Here is a 16637-nt window from a genome sequence, read left to right on the forward strand (position 1 = left end):
CTTCGGGAAGGGCTTGATCACGGCCGTCTGGTTGGGATTCTCCTTCTTGTTGATGTGCACCGACAGCCGCTGCCACAGGTGCTGGCCGCGGCTGCTCTTCTCATTCTGCGCCCAGGTAACCGACTTTCCATTGGAGCTGTGGGGAGAAGAAAGAGGAGAGAGGTGACTCAGCGAGGTACCCCCGGGCGAGGGCTTCCGTGTCGATTCCCCACTGGTGGGTGGTTTTGGGGTCCAGAATAGATCCTATTCTTCTGGGAACAACCCAGCTAGTGAAGGACGGCATAGCCAGGCGCTGGTGGCGCATGCCTGGAATCCTAGCTACTCGGGAGGCCAAGACCTGAGGATCCTGGTTCCAAGTCAGTTCTAATAAGTAAATGCAAGAGACCCGTACCTCCAAGTAAACTGCCAAGAGCCGGAAGTGGAGTTGTGGCTCGGTGGTGGAGAGGTGAGACTTTTACAGACATTGTTTAGCGTCAGTAGAAGTCTAACAGGATGGATTGGTAGGTTTCTTCAACTAACAGAGACACTCCGTGGTGTTTTGGAACCGTAGAATGAACAAAAGACCCTAAACTCTAGGTTTTAATTCTGAATCTGCCATCTTGGAGGTTTGGAAAAATGATCTCTTAAGGGTGCACTAAGGCGCAGTGTACATGTGGCAGATGTGGATTTGGAGGTTACCATAGGAGATGGTGTCAGGACGCTCAGGTTTTGTGTTCCATCTAAACACAGCAGGTTGGAAAATAGAAATATGGACCCAATGCCGTTTCCAACCTTAGTCTAAGAAGAGAAAGTAGTCCAAAGTAATATATGTGCCAAAGCTATAACACCTTTCCAGGAGTTTCTCTTTTACCTAAGCTATTTTAACAAGAGTTGAGTTCCATGATCCTAAGGGCTGTCTTTTCTCACATGAAATGTCAACTTAGATCATATCTCTTTCAATAAATTCAACATTTTTTCTCTTCGTGAAATTCTCATTATGCTTCCTTATCTCATCAATTTCCTTCCTTTTTGCTCAAGCACAATTCCTTCCTCCTCTTCTTTACTTTTCCCTCCCTCCCTCCCTCCCTCCCTCCCTCCCTCCCTCCCTTCCTTCCTTCCTTCCTTCCTTCCTTCCTTTTCCTACTATGCTTCACTTCACTTTCTTAGTCTCTTCTAACTATACATCCAACTAGGCTGGATTTCCACAGACCCTATATTAGACCTTTAGTATCTTTTGGTCATATATCCATCACATCTGCTAGATGGGGCAACATGAAGGCACAGACAGGATTTGTTATTTTCTGTTATGTGCCTAGTACCCAGTGCATTGTCTAGAATATGGCAGGTGCCCAATAATATTTTGGTACTAATAATTTGAATGGATAAACATTTCATGAATAAATTTTTTTCTCAGACTTAAATTTCAAAAAGTAATTTCATTTAAATGAAATTCTATTTTTCTCTTATAGATTTTCCTACTTATCATGTAGCTCTCTTTAATCAATAGTATTCCATATATAAAATATTTTATTAACTAAATATGAAAACACAGATCTTGATAATACAATGACAGTCACAAGAGAATTCTGAATATGTGTGTTTGTAAAATTCCCAGTGGTGAGAACTATTGTAAAAGTATGAGTATTGAAAAGGAGATAGGCCCAGATTGCAAGGCTAAAACATGGCCTTGGTAGATGCTCAGCAAACCACTTACCACTTCTGTCTTTTTTTTTTTTCTCTAGCATAAAATGGAAGAAATAAACATCCCTACTCACCTTTTGGGAAAACCAATAGGATCACACATGAGAGTAAAGCGTTGCACTTCTGAAAATACAAATATTAACCCTCCCATTGACCTGAGGTAAGAAGTTATGTTTGTTATTTAAGGTAAGATTTTCCCTCCAACTTCAGAGTTATTTATTTTTTCCTGTGGCTTGTAGGAAGAGAAAACAAGGGGAACTTTTCTTTACCTGTCTATAGTATTTCATTCACCTTTCCCTGAATATATACTGGCTATTGGAAGAGCAAGAGAAAGATGGGGACAAGGACAGGACAAATCAGTTTGCTGCATCTAAGGAGGGAGCCAATAATTATCTTTTCATGGACCTTTTACCCCTTCTCAAAACTTAATACTGTTCAATCTAATGTATTGCTCTTTATTTCTCAGGGGGAAAAATGCAATTTCAATAATGTTATTGGAGAGTTTTTTTTTAATCTGTTAATTTTTTTTTGTTTACATTTTAGGTTTTCCAAAATGATACCTTCTACCTGTATTCTCAGCAGTTTATTCTTCCTTTCTGTCTCTTCCATGAAGGCACTTAAATAATTTATTCATTTTAAGCAATCTGTGAATGTCAAAACTTCAATGACTTCTAGTTTCTTTATTCATCTGCCCGGACCTGAAGAAATTAGAGCTTTCTACAACAGCTTGCCCTCACTAGGAAGAACACTTAAATCAAGTCTGACCATCAAAAGTGTGTGTGGGATTTACAGTTTTTGTATCCATATTAAATGTCAGTTGAATAACGTATGTGGTTTATCACACCCTCAAGCTTGCTTAGAGTTGGATCAACAACATATAAACAACTAAAATTCTTATTTTTTTTTGCTGAATTAGAAAATCTAAACTCTTATTTTCTGTTGTGTGATTTATTAGCGTGTCCAAAACTTGCAGTTCTAGGGCATTGAAGTAATCAAATATACTCTCCAAAAGTTAACAAATGTGTTTTATTAAAAATGGTCTTCATTATTGAACAGCTCTTGTTCATGTATTTTGGTTTAAGGGATAGCCTGAAGGGAGATACAATGATTATAAGATTCAAAAACAAAAATATTGCTTAAAAATCCTGAAATAGCATTAGCAAGTGGCATTAACAAATGATGCTTATAGAATGACATCAGAAAATATTAGGCAAAAGAAAAGACCTCATAAATTAAGATTATTTTAAGCAGAAAATTTTCAGTGATGCATTTTCTTCGATTTTCTTAAGCCCTTTCCCCAATCCATTTTATTTTGACTTGAATTATAAAGCCAGAAACTACAGGTTTTGAACCCAGTGCCTCACTTTCTAGGGAAACACTCTAGCACACACTATTTCCCTAATCCTGGTAATACATTTTAAATCAGAGTAATTTGGTCCTGGAGCTAGTGGCTCACATGTATAATACTAGCTACTCAGGAAGCTGAGATCTGAAGTTGATTGGTTCTGAGCCAACTCAGGCAAACAAAGTCAAGAAACTTTTATGTCTAAATAGCCAGCATCAACTGAAAATGGAGGCATTTTGTAAGTGGAGCAGGAGATATGAGGAAGAAATTCCAGCAAGAGCATAAGGCCTAGAGTTCAAGTCCCAGTACCAGCACAAACAACAATAACAACATAACAAATAAAAAGCCCACCAAAATTTGATATTGGTTACATTCAAACATTTCAAAGAAGTTGAATGTCTTTCTTCCTGCTCTTTGCCTAAAATCTGACAAATTGATTTTACAAACTATACTAAAGAACGCCCTAAAATATGTATGAAAGTTGTTGAAGCATCTATATAAATCCTCTCAGTTATAACACAAATAGATGTAAGTAGCTATTTTATTGATAGAAAAAATACAAACAGCTATTTGATACATTCATTAAGACGGTATGCATAAAGAAGGTATGCATAGAGAAAGATACTTGAATAAAAGGATATAAAGAATCAGATTACCTAATATAGATACAATAATCAAAATGATACCATTTTATATTTGTATAGTATTTGTAAAGAACTTTTAGTGACACACTGTCAGAGGTAGTAGGATGAACTCCTTTCTAAAGATGATAAAGCTATGGCATAGTGAGCTTATGAGATTTGATTTACCCAGTTGCAGAATTAGCATGTGGTAAAGTTAGAGGAATATACTCTCTCATAACTCACAATTCTTAATTTCTGTATCATGATACTGTTTGTGTTTTCTTTTTAAGCTATTCTTCCTTCTGAGAACAGCTTCCAGAGGTGTCTGGAAATGATAGGTGTCTTAAGTAGATAAGATAGTCATTTGACTTATATTGTCTTACCCCATGTCTCTGTTCATTTTAATCATGCACTACTCATGCATCAAGGAAAGCACACTGCATTATATCTCTCTTGGTCATTAACTCAAATAGCACCAAGTTTCAGAGATAATGATTGATAGCCTGATGATAGAGGCATTTAATGCCTACAACAATATAAATCATAAATGTGGCCATATATTATATGACAATTCTCAGCCATTTTCTTCAAGACATCTTTCCTATGGGTGGTTTTAATTCTTTCATTTTCATTCCGTTTTGGAATTCCAATAATTGGGAACTCTGTACTAACTGTTAGGGATAACCATAAACTTAGATTCTTATGAAAATATTGGTATTTGAATAAATAGTGGCAACAACATATCATATGTTATTTTCATAGGTTATTTTCATTTACTAATGACTCTGTATCCTGTAGATAATGGTTACTGATATATGAAAGATCTTTCAAAGAAGGTAAGATTGAATTCAGCAGAGAATATAGTTAAAGAATAATGATAAGAATTATTTGTGGTATTTTGGTGAAGATGGGTTGCTATTCTTTTTCCTAAGACCTTGTAATCAAGATGTGGACAGACAGGTGGAAAGCTGACAAAAGCAAGGACAGGGACAGAAGGATAGCAGCAAAACACAAGAAAAAGGTCTGGGCATACACATCACAAGGGATTCACAACTTCACCAGAAGAACACTATTTCCAGCAGTAATGGTCAGAGAAAGCTGCATAGATACAATGCATGCAGGCTCTCAGTAATTGATACACTGTGATAAAATACTAAAATAGAGGAATGGACATTGTCCTCCATGATTGCTAACAGTAACAAAAGTTCAGACATCTATAAGAGTTGTACAGAGATAACTAATAGTCTCATTTGACTGTGTGGAGCGCAGTGGAATTCATGTTTTCAGAAGATGTAGTTTGGACTGTTTACCTACTATAAAAATTCTTCTCGGCTACCCCCAACCTACAAGAATCTGCTCTCTTCTTCTATGTGAACAACTCAATAGTAATTACTTTTGGTCTTCTTATAATGACTGGAACAGTTATCTTGTTAATTTATTTGACCAGAACAACTGATTGGTAGATTAAAATGTAATGTACATATATCTATAATGAATAGATCAGTAAATGAATGCACAAAGCAATGCTTATGGCTCTATTCTTGTTTAGTCTCTAACCATAAAATTGCTTTATTATTCAATGTTTATATATTTGGTCTTCTTTTCCTAAGTCGACACAAAATTTGAATACAGGCACCATGTCATCATCTCCCTAAATCCTCCCTTTAGTTTAGTCATGACCTTATTCATGATCTGGCCCCAGCCCTGTTTCTACTTCAAGAAAATATTAAAAGTTAGATGATATTTGTCCATTAATTCTTCAGTGATTGCAGAATAAAAAGAACCAACTTGAGCCAAATAGTGGTCTCTAAGGTAGATTCAAGAAGTTTTTATTTGTTTTTTAATAGTATAGGGATATAATAATAAAGTACTAAAGACTATGACAAAAATGAGGATGGAAAACACTGTATTGGTAAGAAAATTGTTGTGAAAATAGAGACCTTTCTTTTTGTTCATTTGGTCTTTCTCATGGAAATTAGAGGAATTCAAAGGAAAAGTTGTAACCTGGGAATGAAGTTTCAAGACAAGATTTTCAAATAAAGTAGAGTTTAATGAGGCCTAAAACTTGGGACAGTTAGAACAGTACAGATAAACAATCTGGGGTATATTTGTATTATGTATATGGCAAATAAATTAATTCCATCTATTGAATCCCATGAAAACTTTACCATAGTCCTGGGTTAAGGATTATTATCTTGCTCTTGGAGGCAGTGACTGTATTTATTATAGTTTCCAGGATGAAACTTTCCCAGGAAATATTTCTTCTCAGGCCCTTAAAAAAGCCCTTGTGGAAGGAGAACATTTTAGCCCCATTTAAACCCATCTTTGATAACAAGAGGCTTTTACAAAGAGTTACTTGACCACCAAGGTGGGTGACAGAGTGCCTGCTGATGCTTCTCTCTACAGAGAGATAACATTTAACACAGCAGGCTAGGACACACAAACATCCAAGTTTTGTCTCCCAATTGAGGTCTTTCTTTTGTTCCATAAGCCCTTTACCTGAACTCAGATCTTGAAATTGCTCCATCTCCTAATATTAAGTCAGCTTTAGCTGAAGTGTTTCCAACTAAGATCAGAAGGTGTTTTAGTATTGTGCATTTTGTTTCTAAAACGGGACATGATTTTATCCAGTGATCACTAAAAAGCTTAGATTACAATTTAGGAAAGAGAGAACAAAACAAGACACAGCTGTTTTGTATCTGTGGGCTTGTGCAGCCAGCAAGACTGTGTGGAGGAATTCAGCTTGATTTAAAGCTTGCATAAAACATGGGATTAGGGTTGGTGGGTGGCAGAGGAGAGTCCCAAGAGAATAACATAGCTCGATTTGAATAGAACTTTAATGCTCACCCTGAAACACCGACACTATCATACTCGACCTTCATTTTACTTACTTACAAGTCAACTCTTGCACTGAATCTGGAGCAGCCCCAGGGCAGTATCTGTGTGTGTATTTATTTGCTCATACCTGGTGCTCTGTGCAGAATAGGTGGGCTGGGAATTTCAGGAAAATTAAGGGAATTTTGTCATCCTGAATGCTTGGTGTAAGATGAAATAGGGCGATCAGGTCTGACCAGTGCTATCTTGGCCACATGGTGGATGATGGGGTCTGGCATCTTGTCTTCATGGTGGAGGAAGGTGAAGCCCAACCCTCCCAGGTGGCAGGGGCAGGGACTTGGATAATAGATTACCAAATCTATCAATCTAATACCTGGGACTGGGAGTTTCCTGTATCCTTGTCCCCTGACCTGATCTATTTGAGCCCTGACCAGCTCAGTTGCCTTCCACCATGCCACATCTCTGTGTTCCTGTCCTGGCTCCTGGCTCCTGGCTCTTCTCTGGTCACCATGGCATCCCACTTCAGCTCTCCATTGGAGCTGAATTGGTTTGTTTGTATTGGTTTTTGTTCTTTCTTTCCTCTCTGGACTCCAGGGCTCCAGTTTCTTAACTTTGTTCAGTGTATTTGCTGGCTGCTTGTCTTTGAGACAGGAGTCTACCATGCAGTCACTGGTCTTTTAATAAAGATTCCAAGATTTGAACTCTCAAAATACGGCTTCTCACCTTATAAACTAAAGAGGTGTCATTAATCTGTAGATGTGAAGAAGCTGATATGGAACTTCACTAAGTTGCCCAAGTCCAAATAAATGAGGCAACTGAGTCCCAAATCTATCAAAGGAACGTGAAGTACAAGGTGCAAAACTTCTGTAAGGTATAGAACATCTGTTTCATATGTGGTGACCCCCATCAAAATTAGGGCATCCGTACTACTGTTGACTGGCAGGAGGTCCTTCCTGCTGTCTGGCCTCAGTCAGGGGAGGAAATTTACTCTCTCCTTTGAGCCCTTCTCTCTTGGGGGGAGGAAGAGTGTGTATCCCCATAGCTTAGTAGCCCACTCTCTCAGTAAGTCTGCAAGCTCCCAGGCATACACCCAACTAATAGAACCCAGTTTAAAAAATCTGCTAGCATACTATAAGCAAACGACAAAACATTAAAGGCAGAATCTCCTTGTAGAAACTCCAGGTTAGTCATTAAAGGGAAAATTCCAGAGATAAAGATTTGAAGTAACTTAGTTAAACATCGAGTTACTGGAATTCAGTAAATAGTAATAAAACAATTAGTATCCACCTTGGAGGACTCTCCAGGCCAGGGGCGACACAGAAGGCAGAGTGACCTAAATAACCAGAATCAAGCCTGACCTCCGCAAAATCTGAGAAATGGGTGAGAGGGAAACCAAGTAACAAATGGCAAATTCCTGCTCTGTAATTCTCATTTCTGTACCCCCAGCTTGTTAGCTCTGGCTTATTGCAAAAAATGTCACCTGCAGGTGGCTTGTGTCCTTAAGTACCCAGCAGATCTGCATGTCTGGGCTGCATTCCTGACATCTGTGAGCTGGATGTCTTGTTGGGGTGTCTTGTTGGGAAACTTGAGTACTACACATGTACCTTTGAATTTGCTATATGAGATGTGCTGACTTGTGTAAATAAATTTGCTTTTGATTCTAAATTAGTGTGTGTTGAAGAATCTGCTTAAGTGACTCATAAAACATGGAATTAGATGAAATGGTTGACTTAAAATTTGACAGCAGTCAGCTTTGCTTAATAACTTCTACCTACATTTCAGTAATACTGACCTAATAGAAATACAAAATGAGAGTCAGTGGACACAATTGCAAATTATTTCTCTCATGAAGCAAGATAACAATCAGAACGTATCCTTCATCTTTTTTGTTTGTTTGTTTTGTTTTTTGTTTTTGTTGGTGCCCAGCTCCTTCAATCTTTATTCTCCCATCTGGAACATTTTCTTTTCTGGCTTGACACTTTTTATATCAGAAAACATTTAAATCTTTTTCTTTCCACAAGAAATCATAAGCTATCAAATACACTATTTCGTTTTATCTTAATTTTTTTTGTTAGTTGTAGGGCTTGAACTCAGGATCTGAGCACTGCCCCTAAGCTTCATCACTCAAGGTACTGCTATAGGGTGACTTCCAGTTTTCTAGTGGTGAATTGGAGATACATCTCATGGATGTTCCTGCCCTAGCTGGCTTTGAACCACGATCCTCAGACCTCAGCCTCCTGAATAGCTAGCATTACAGATGTGAGTCATTAGCACCTAAATTATTTTAAATTAAATGCAAATATGTTTGTAGTTGTTCAGTTTTCTACAAAGCCTGTATGCATATGAAAGAGAAAGAGGCAAAAAAGAGAGATTTGTGACATTTATTTGCAGTCAAGGATAATAGTCTCACAAAAACCTTTGCCCAGCTACTCCCTCCCCCAGTTAAAAAAGAGGTAAATGAGATGATAACTGAACAAAAACTGAAACAAATATCATGGGATCTCAGCATTCCTGTTATGCCTGTTTTGTCTTATGCTTTTCATGAGTGGAAGAAGACTATCAAATTTAACCATTCATAAATATACTCTACTCCCAGAAATTAGTGATTTGTGTTGGCTAGTGGTTCACACCTATAATCCTAGCTACTCAGAAGACTGAGATGAGAATCACAGTTCAAACCCAAACTGGGCAGAAATGTTCCCAAGAGTCTTACTCCTAATTAACAAGCGAAGTGCCAGAAATGTAGGTATGCTCACATAGTAAAGCCAAACTTTTTCAAGAGTAAAAGCCAAGAAAGCATATAAGGCCCCAAGTTCAAGCTCCAGTATTCATACCCAAAAAAGAAAGAGCTAGGATTTAAAACCTAAGTAAGAATGGAAAGGATGGACAGAAAGGGGAGGAAAGGATGGACAGAAAGGGGAGAAAAGGATGGAAAATCCAGGTAGAAACAGAGCATACCACAAATAGCTGCTGTTCAGAGAAATCTACATGTATGGAGGATAGTAAGATATTTGCAATGTTGAAGCAGAGGAAGTGAAGATGGGGGGAAGGGGTGACACTTATCTTTTTTGGGAAGGGCCTTGAATTCAGAATGTGTGACTTTAAATTTTATCCTAGTTAGCAGAAATCATCGAAGAGGTAGTATGAATTCCAGAATCAGATTGAGTTGTGCTCAAATTAAGGATCTACCATTTTCCTTTTCCAAAAACCAAAAGAAATGTACAGATTGAGGACTTAACAAAGTGTTTGGTATGTCTAAGTACCCTATAAATGTTGGGTGCTTTTGTAAGCTTTTTTTAAATTTAAAATTTTTTTTTTGGTCCGGTCGTGGGGCCTGAACTCTGGGCCTGGGCGCTGTCCCTCAGCTCTTCAGCTCAAGGCTAGCACTCTACCACTTGAGCCACAGCGCCACTTCCGGCTTTTTTCTTTTTTCTTATGTGGTGCTGAGGAATCGAACCCAGGGCCTCATGCATGCAAGGCAAGCACTCTACCACTGAGCCACCTTACCTTTATAAGCTTTTATAAGTAACAATAGGATAAGTTAAATTTTACAATATGAAAATTACATCATTGAATCTCTTTGTTATCATTAGCTCTTGTTTTACTTAGTTCTCTGGAATTGTTTTTTTAAGAAAAGCAATCATGATGGCAGACTGGGAAAAGCCAAGGCAAAACCTACTATCCCCTCCCCCTGCACCCCCTTCCCTGCCCCCAACATAAAACTTTCCAGATCTGTAGGTTTGAACAACAGTGATACTACCTAACGTGTATTGACTGCTTGTGACCAGGTACTATGTTATGTGTTGGACTTGCATAATATCACTTGATGTTCACAGTACCAGTAAAATAAGTGTTACATTTCCGTCCTTCCTTCCTTCCTTCTTTACTTCCTTCCTTCCTTCCTTCCTTCTCTTTTTTTGTTATTGGTACTGAGGCTTGAACTCAGTATGAATACTGACCCTTAGCCTCTACCACTGAATCACACTTCTACTCAGGCTTTTTATTTGTTAATTGTAGATAAGAATCTATATCATGGACTTTCCTGTCCGGGAGAGATTTGAACATCAATCCTCAGTCTCAGTCTCCTGAGTAGCAAGGATTACAGGATATACCAGTGCCCACTGAAATTGCTATTCTTGAGCTTCATTTCCCTCCTCTTTACCATGCTAAGGAAAAAGTTCTTGAGAGAACATAAGGCATAGGAAGGAAATAGTATTGTGTGTGATACATAGTACTTACACTCCTTATAGTTATCATTGCTTTCTTTATGTTAGCTCTTTAGATATAAATCAGAGTATTAATTTGGAATTGGTTTTAGAGAGGAAGATGGGGAAGTATAGTGCAGAAACTTTCAAATATTGCCAAGCTGATCCACTGGTCTCTTGCACTGGAAGGGCGAACTCTTTTCCTTCTTTGAAAACTGAACAAGGTAAAGCTGTGTCCTTTGCTTTTTTTTTTTTGCTGGAGGGGGGGTTCCATTGTGGGGCCTGAACTCTGGGCCTGGGCGCTGTCCCTCAGCTCTTCAGCTCAAGGCTAGCACTCTACCACTTGAGCCACAGCGCCACTTCCAGCTTTTTTCTTTTTGCTTATGTGGTGCTGAGGAATCGAACCCAGGGCCTCAGGCATGCAAGGCAAGCGCTCTACCACTGAGCCACATTCCCAGTCCCTGTCCTTTGCTTTTTTAAAGGCTCCACTTAGATTGTTATTATTTGGCTTCAACTAGTCTTAATTTAATGTGTTCTAGTATAAACAATAGTTCATCTGAAGCATAAACTATGGGAAAGGTTTCATAGGTATTTCACTTATCAGGATTTTGTGCTGGTCTTGGGGCTTGTTCAAGGCTAGAGTTCTACCACTTGAACTATACCTCAGCTTTTGTTTCTTTGCTGGTTAATTGTCTCTCAGATTTGTCTGCCTTGGCTGATTTTGAACTGAAAGCCTCAATCTCAATCAACCTCTTGAATAGCTGGAATTACAGACATGAGTCACTAGTGCCTAGCTTACTTACCAATTTTTCGGACTCCTGCAATAGACTATAGATATTCAAGTGCATTCATAATGTTTTGTTTATTCATTTGTCTATAGAATCTTTTAGATGTTTGGCTCATATTAGTTGCTTAATAGATGAGATCTACAAGAAATAAATCAGTGAATGAATGACAGGTGAAGCAGTTCTAATGTAGACATTATATTTTGGGGTCATATTTCTGTTCTGAAATGATTCAAAACTAACAGTGACTACTTTTGAGCCCCACTGTTACCAGATACTATAAGGTTCCTTTAAGCAGTTATGCCCAATAAAAGTAGATGCTATATGTAGTAGGTGTGAAGTTTATATTTTATAGAACTGATATAATGTACTACTTATAGTAAAATCTCCCTGCTTGTTCATCATTAAAAATATATCATCCTCTTTTCTTCTTACAACAATGAGGACTGTAGCTCTACCAGTTTCTTTTGTGGAAAGGATACCCTTCCCCAAAGAGAAACTTAAAGGATTAGTGTCTGAGCCTCTTCCTCTTGGAGAACATGATCCCAGTGAGCATTCCCCTGGCACTACCCCTGCTGAGACCACAGCCAGCAGTACTCAATATTGACCTTTCATTAAATCACATGATAAGAGGACTTAAGTACCCTCCAGTATTTCCCTATTCAAGGCTCTCTTTGACTAATCCACCACTAGAGCAGGAGGATGTAGTCTGAAACACCTGTAGCCTATCCAGTGTGAAAGTGGGAATGGATGAAAAGTTACACTACATCCAGACAGAAAAAAGAAGTTTATGTAAAAGAAAAGCAGCATATACTAGTTATTGCAAATAAGGGAAACCATGGGACCTATGTTTCTTTGGGCCTGGCTTACTTCACTTAATATAATTTTTCCAAGTCTTTCCATTTCCTAACAAATGGGTGGTGTCATTCTTTCTGATGGAGGCATAGAATTCACACACACACACACACACACACACACATATATATATATATATATATATATATATATATATATATATATATCACATTTTCCTGGTCCATTCATCTACTGAGCAGCATCTGAGTTGGTTCCATATCTTAGCTATGGTAAATAATGCTGCCATAAACATAGTTGTGCTGGTAACTTTAGTATGGCCTTGTTTGTGGTCATTGGGGTAAATGCCCAAAAGTGGGATTGCTGAGTCATAGGGTAGTAGCTCTATGTGTGTACTCTTTTGAGGAACCTCCATACTGCTTTTCAGAGTGGTTGAACAAGTTTACACTCCCACCAACAATGAAATAGGGTTCCCTTTTGGCCACATCCCCTTCTTGATTATAGCCATTCTAACTGGGGTGAGGTGGAATCTCAATGTTGTTTTGATTTGCATTTATTTTATGGCTAGAAAAGATGAGCATTTCTTTATGTATCTATTGGCCATTCTTATTTCCTCTTCAGAGAAGTTTCTCTTTAAGTCTTTAGTCCACTTATTAATCAGGCAGTTGTTTCAGAAAAGATCAAAAGCTATGTACATATGACCATATAAAATTAAAAAAGGATGCTAAGTGAAATGAACCCCAAGATAGGAACACAAGAGCTTTTATCTATGTAAATTTTTTTGTTTCTTTTGTATGTTCTTCTCCCATGGTATAACCCGTTTTCACTGTATTTGTATATACATTTTTTTCTTGTATATACATTTTTCTAATTTGGGAGGGGAAGGGAAATAACAAAATGCTGAAATAACAATAAGGTTGACCCATTGTAACAATGAGATTTACAAGACACTATATTGAAAACAAACTTTACAACTTCAGGGTGTGAGGGGAGAAAGAAGTGGGGAGGTGGGGAGGGATGGGAGGGTAATGAAAAACAAAGGAGGGGTAACAATGCTCAATAGGAAATGCACTTATTACCTTACTCATGTAACTGTAACCTCTCTGTACAATATCTTTACAATAAAAATATATATTAAATTAAAAAAGAAAAGCAGCAATATAATATTTCAGGAAGGTAGAGTGTCACAAGCATATATATGCTCGTTCCTTTCCCAGTGTGGGAGTATAGGGAGGGGAGCAGAAGTTTAAGGTACTGACAAGTGTGAAATTTGCATCATAGTCCTCTGCTCTCCTTTGACTACAAGCAGTGTAAATTCTTCTCTCTACAGGACAGCCCAGCTCTGGAGAATCAGCCCAGATATGATTCATCAAGTCATCATCATCATAGAGAATATAAACACTAAGACCTGGAGCAACTGTATTAATTTTTGTTTGTTTTTGTGCCAGTTACAATGCTAGAAATCAGAACCTGACACTCTTGTTAGCTTGCTTGCTTACTCATACCTGGCATTCTATAGCTTCTGCCATACTACCAACTCAGACACTTGTTGGTTAGAGACAGTGTTTCACAAATTTTTGTGCCAGTTTGGCTTCAAATTGCAATCTTCCAGGAGTCAGCTTCCTGAGTAGGCAGGATTATGGGCATGAGCCACTGGTGCCCAGCCCTATTGTTTTTTGTGGTTATTTGAGCTTTCCTCAGAGACTCAGTACTCAGCGAAGGCCATAGAACCAGCTCAGATTTGCACAGAGTAAATGTCAGGAATGACAATAGATGTGGTAAGTAATTGAGGAAGTGAGGGAAGGAGTAGAAAGAAGACCTTATCAGCTGATAGGAATGAACACTGGAAGTGGCATTGTGGTGGAGTGCTAGTCTTGAGCACAAAAGCTCAGGGATAGTGCCTAAGGCCTGAGGTCAAGCTCCATAACTGACAAAAAGAAATTAAAATAATACACGTATATTATTTTTAAAATAATGTACATATGTATACATGTATATATATATATATATATATATAGAGAGAGAGAGAGAGAGAGAGAGAGAGAGAGAGAGAGCTGGGCTTCAGTGGTTCACACCTGTAATCCTAGCTGAGATCTGAGGATTATGGTTTGAAGCCAGCCTGCAGAAAAGTCCATGAGACTTTTATCTCCAACAAACTACCTAGAAAAAGCCAGAAATGGTGACATGGTAGAGTGCTAGCTTTGAGCACAAAGAAGCTCAAGTACAGTGTCAAGGCCCTGAGTTCAAGTGCCAGATCTGGCAAAAAGCAAAAAAAACAGCAGCAAACAAAACATCTCCTATGCATAGTTAGACATGTCTCAGCCTCTCAACCCAGACTTAGAAAACTCCCGATTGAGATATCCTGTCTCCTTACTTAGAAACTATTATCATGAAATTTTTTCCACGTTGGCAAATTTTCTTGTAATGTTCATTTTGAACTAATTCTCCTGGATAAATATCATCACATATATGTGTGTACTGATGTGATCAAATATAAAGTTGGGAAAAAAAATGATGCAAAGCTCTTGTGAATTTTGATCTGTGGTTTTGTCTCCTTGTCATTTCTTCTCCCTCAGATAAATCTTTCTTTCTCTCTTTCCTTCCTTCCTTCCTTCCTTCCCTCCATTTTTTCTCTTCCTTCCTTCCCTCCTTCCTTCCTCCCTATTTCCTTCCTTGCTTGCTTGCCTTATGCTGTCTTTAAGTAGTTGTACAAAGGGGTTTCAATTCAACATGTCAGTGAGAACAATGCATCTTGATCAGTGTCACTCTTTTTTCAGCTTTCTTAAAAGCTCTAAAGGATTTTTCTTCCTAGGTCTCTTTCTCTCTCTGTCTCTCTGTCCCTGTCTCCCTGATGCCACTTTCTTCATTAGTTTTAACTTATTACTAAAGAAATGAGAAGAAAGAGGAGTTAGAAAGAAAAAAAAAACATTATTTAGTCCCACTTAATTATGCTAACTAGAGCGCAGGATATTCCTTTAACAAAACTCCTTTACTGTTGTTAGTACTACTCTCGATCTCCCCCAGACATATCAGTCTAAAAACCCTTACTATTTACCTTGGCAGTATCCAGATAAGTGGGAAACAAACATTACATGGAATCTTGCTGATAGAGGAAAAAGTTGGACCATTCCTGGAGTAGGTATTGAATTGGCCCCCACTGTAAATCTGGAGCTGACCCAAAGTAGCTTGGTGTGTTTGATCTAGAATTCCCTTTCACTTTGTGCTTCACCCTCTGTATCCCCCAATCCCATCAGCAGTCAGGATAGCTGTGAGTAAATCTGATCTCTGAACCAATCAGATCTGCAAGTTCATCATACCAAATAATAACCTCTAAGAGCATTGCATTATTTTGACCTAAGGCTTGACACAAACAGTTCCAAGGCATTTTATAGACAAATAGCCTATTTCAAAATAAACATTTAGAAATTGTCTGAATTGGAATGCCCTAGAAAGCCTGTGACAGACTTTGAACTTATATGTCCGTATTTGATGGGCATCTCCAGTGTTAGGCTGTAAATTGGAAGTCATTCTAGGAGAATCTCAAGATCCTTGATTCAGCCCCCTGTTCATCTGTTGAGTCTTAAGATGGCCCATTGAGACCCATCTTTCTGACACAGAAATTCATGTTAGATGTATAAAGTGACTGTAAAAAGAAGGCCATGCATGTATGCACACTTTTCTCAGAAAGTCATGGATGAAGTTGGCTAACCTCTTGGGCTGTTGTAAATGGTCACTGAGGTGGCACAGTGAATAGTTCTGAAAAACAGTTTTACAGACTGCACTGTGAACAATTCCCAACCAATTGTGATGTAGCGTCCCTGGAAAAAGTGAGTCATTACTTTGAAAATGGGAAGTAGCCCACCAGTGATGAAACAAACATAAATTTTGAGGGTGAAATTCCAATTAGAGTATCTTCTTGTTATATGACTGTGTTTCAAGCAGTATTCTTCGCATGGGAAAATTTGCAAGTATACATTAGATCTCTTGGATTTCCTCCTTTCTCTAATACAGACTTCTCTGGCACCTTTTCTCTCCATGGATCTTTACCGTAGCTGACACAATCAATTAGATTTGGAGAGTTTAGCTTCTACTGTGTGATTTCTTAACATAAGGCTTCTCCAGCCTTCTGGAATTCCTGGTGACAATTCATATTATCTTTGTCTCCAGAGCCCTTTTCTTGAAATCCAATCCCATGCAAAAAAAAAAAAAAAAAGCACGTTCATTTCATGCAACACAGCTCATTTGAGGCTCAAAGTTCCAAATACCCCGGGTTACAACTCAGTTGGAAGTCCCTATTACAACAGAACATGCAGAGCGCAGAGACAGGGATGTTCATTTCCAACACAAGGAA

General features: G+C 38.3%; 1 protein-coding gene across 1 annotated transcript in view; it reads right to left on the reverse strand.

Moving 5' to 3' along the window:
* The window catches only part of Grm5 (glutamate receptor, metabotropic 5), a 521558-nt gene that overhangs the window by 697 nt on the left and 504224 nt on the right, over window positions 1-16637 (reverse strand). The window contains exon 8 of the mRNA XM_013013982.1: window positions 1-136. Coding sequence (XP_012869436.1) covers window positions 1-136 — 136 coding nt within the window. The remainder of the gene's footprint in view (window positions 137-16637) is intronic.

Source organism: Dipodomys ordii, unplaced genomic scaffold (genome assembly GCF_000151885.1).
Source record: "Dipodomys ordii isolate 6190 unplaced genomic scaffold, Dord_2.0 Scaffold22, whole genome shotgun sequence".
Taxonomy (NCBI): domain Eukaryota; kingdom Metazoa; phylum Chordata; class Mammalia; order Rodentia; family Heteromyidae; genus Dipodomys; species Dipodomys ordii.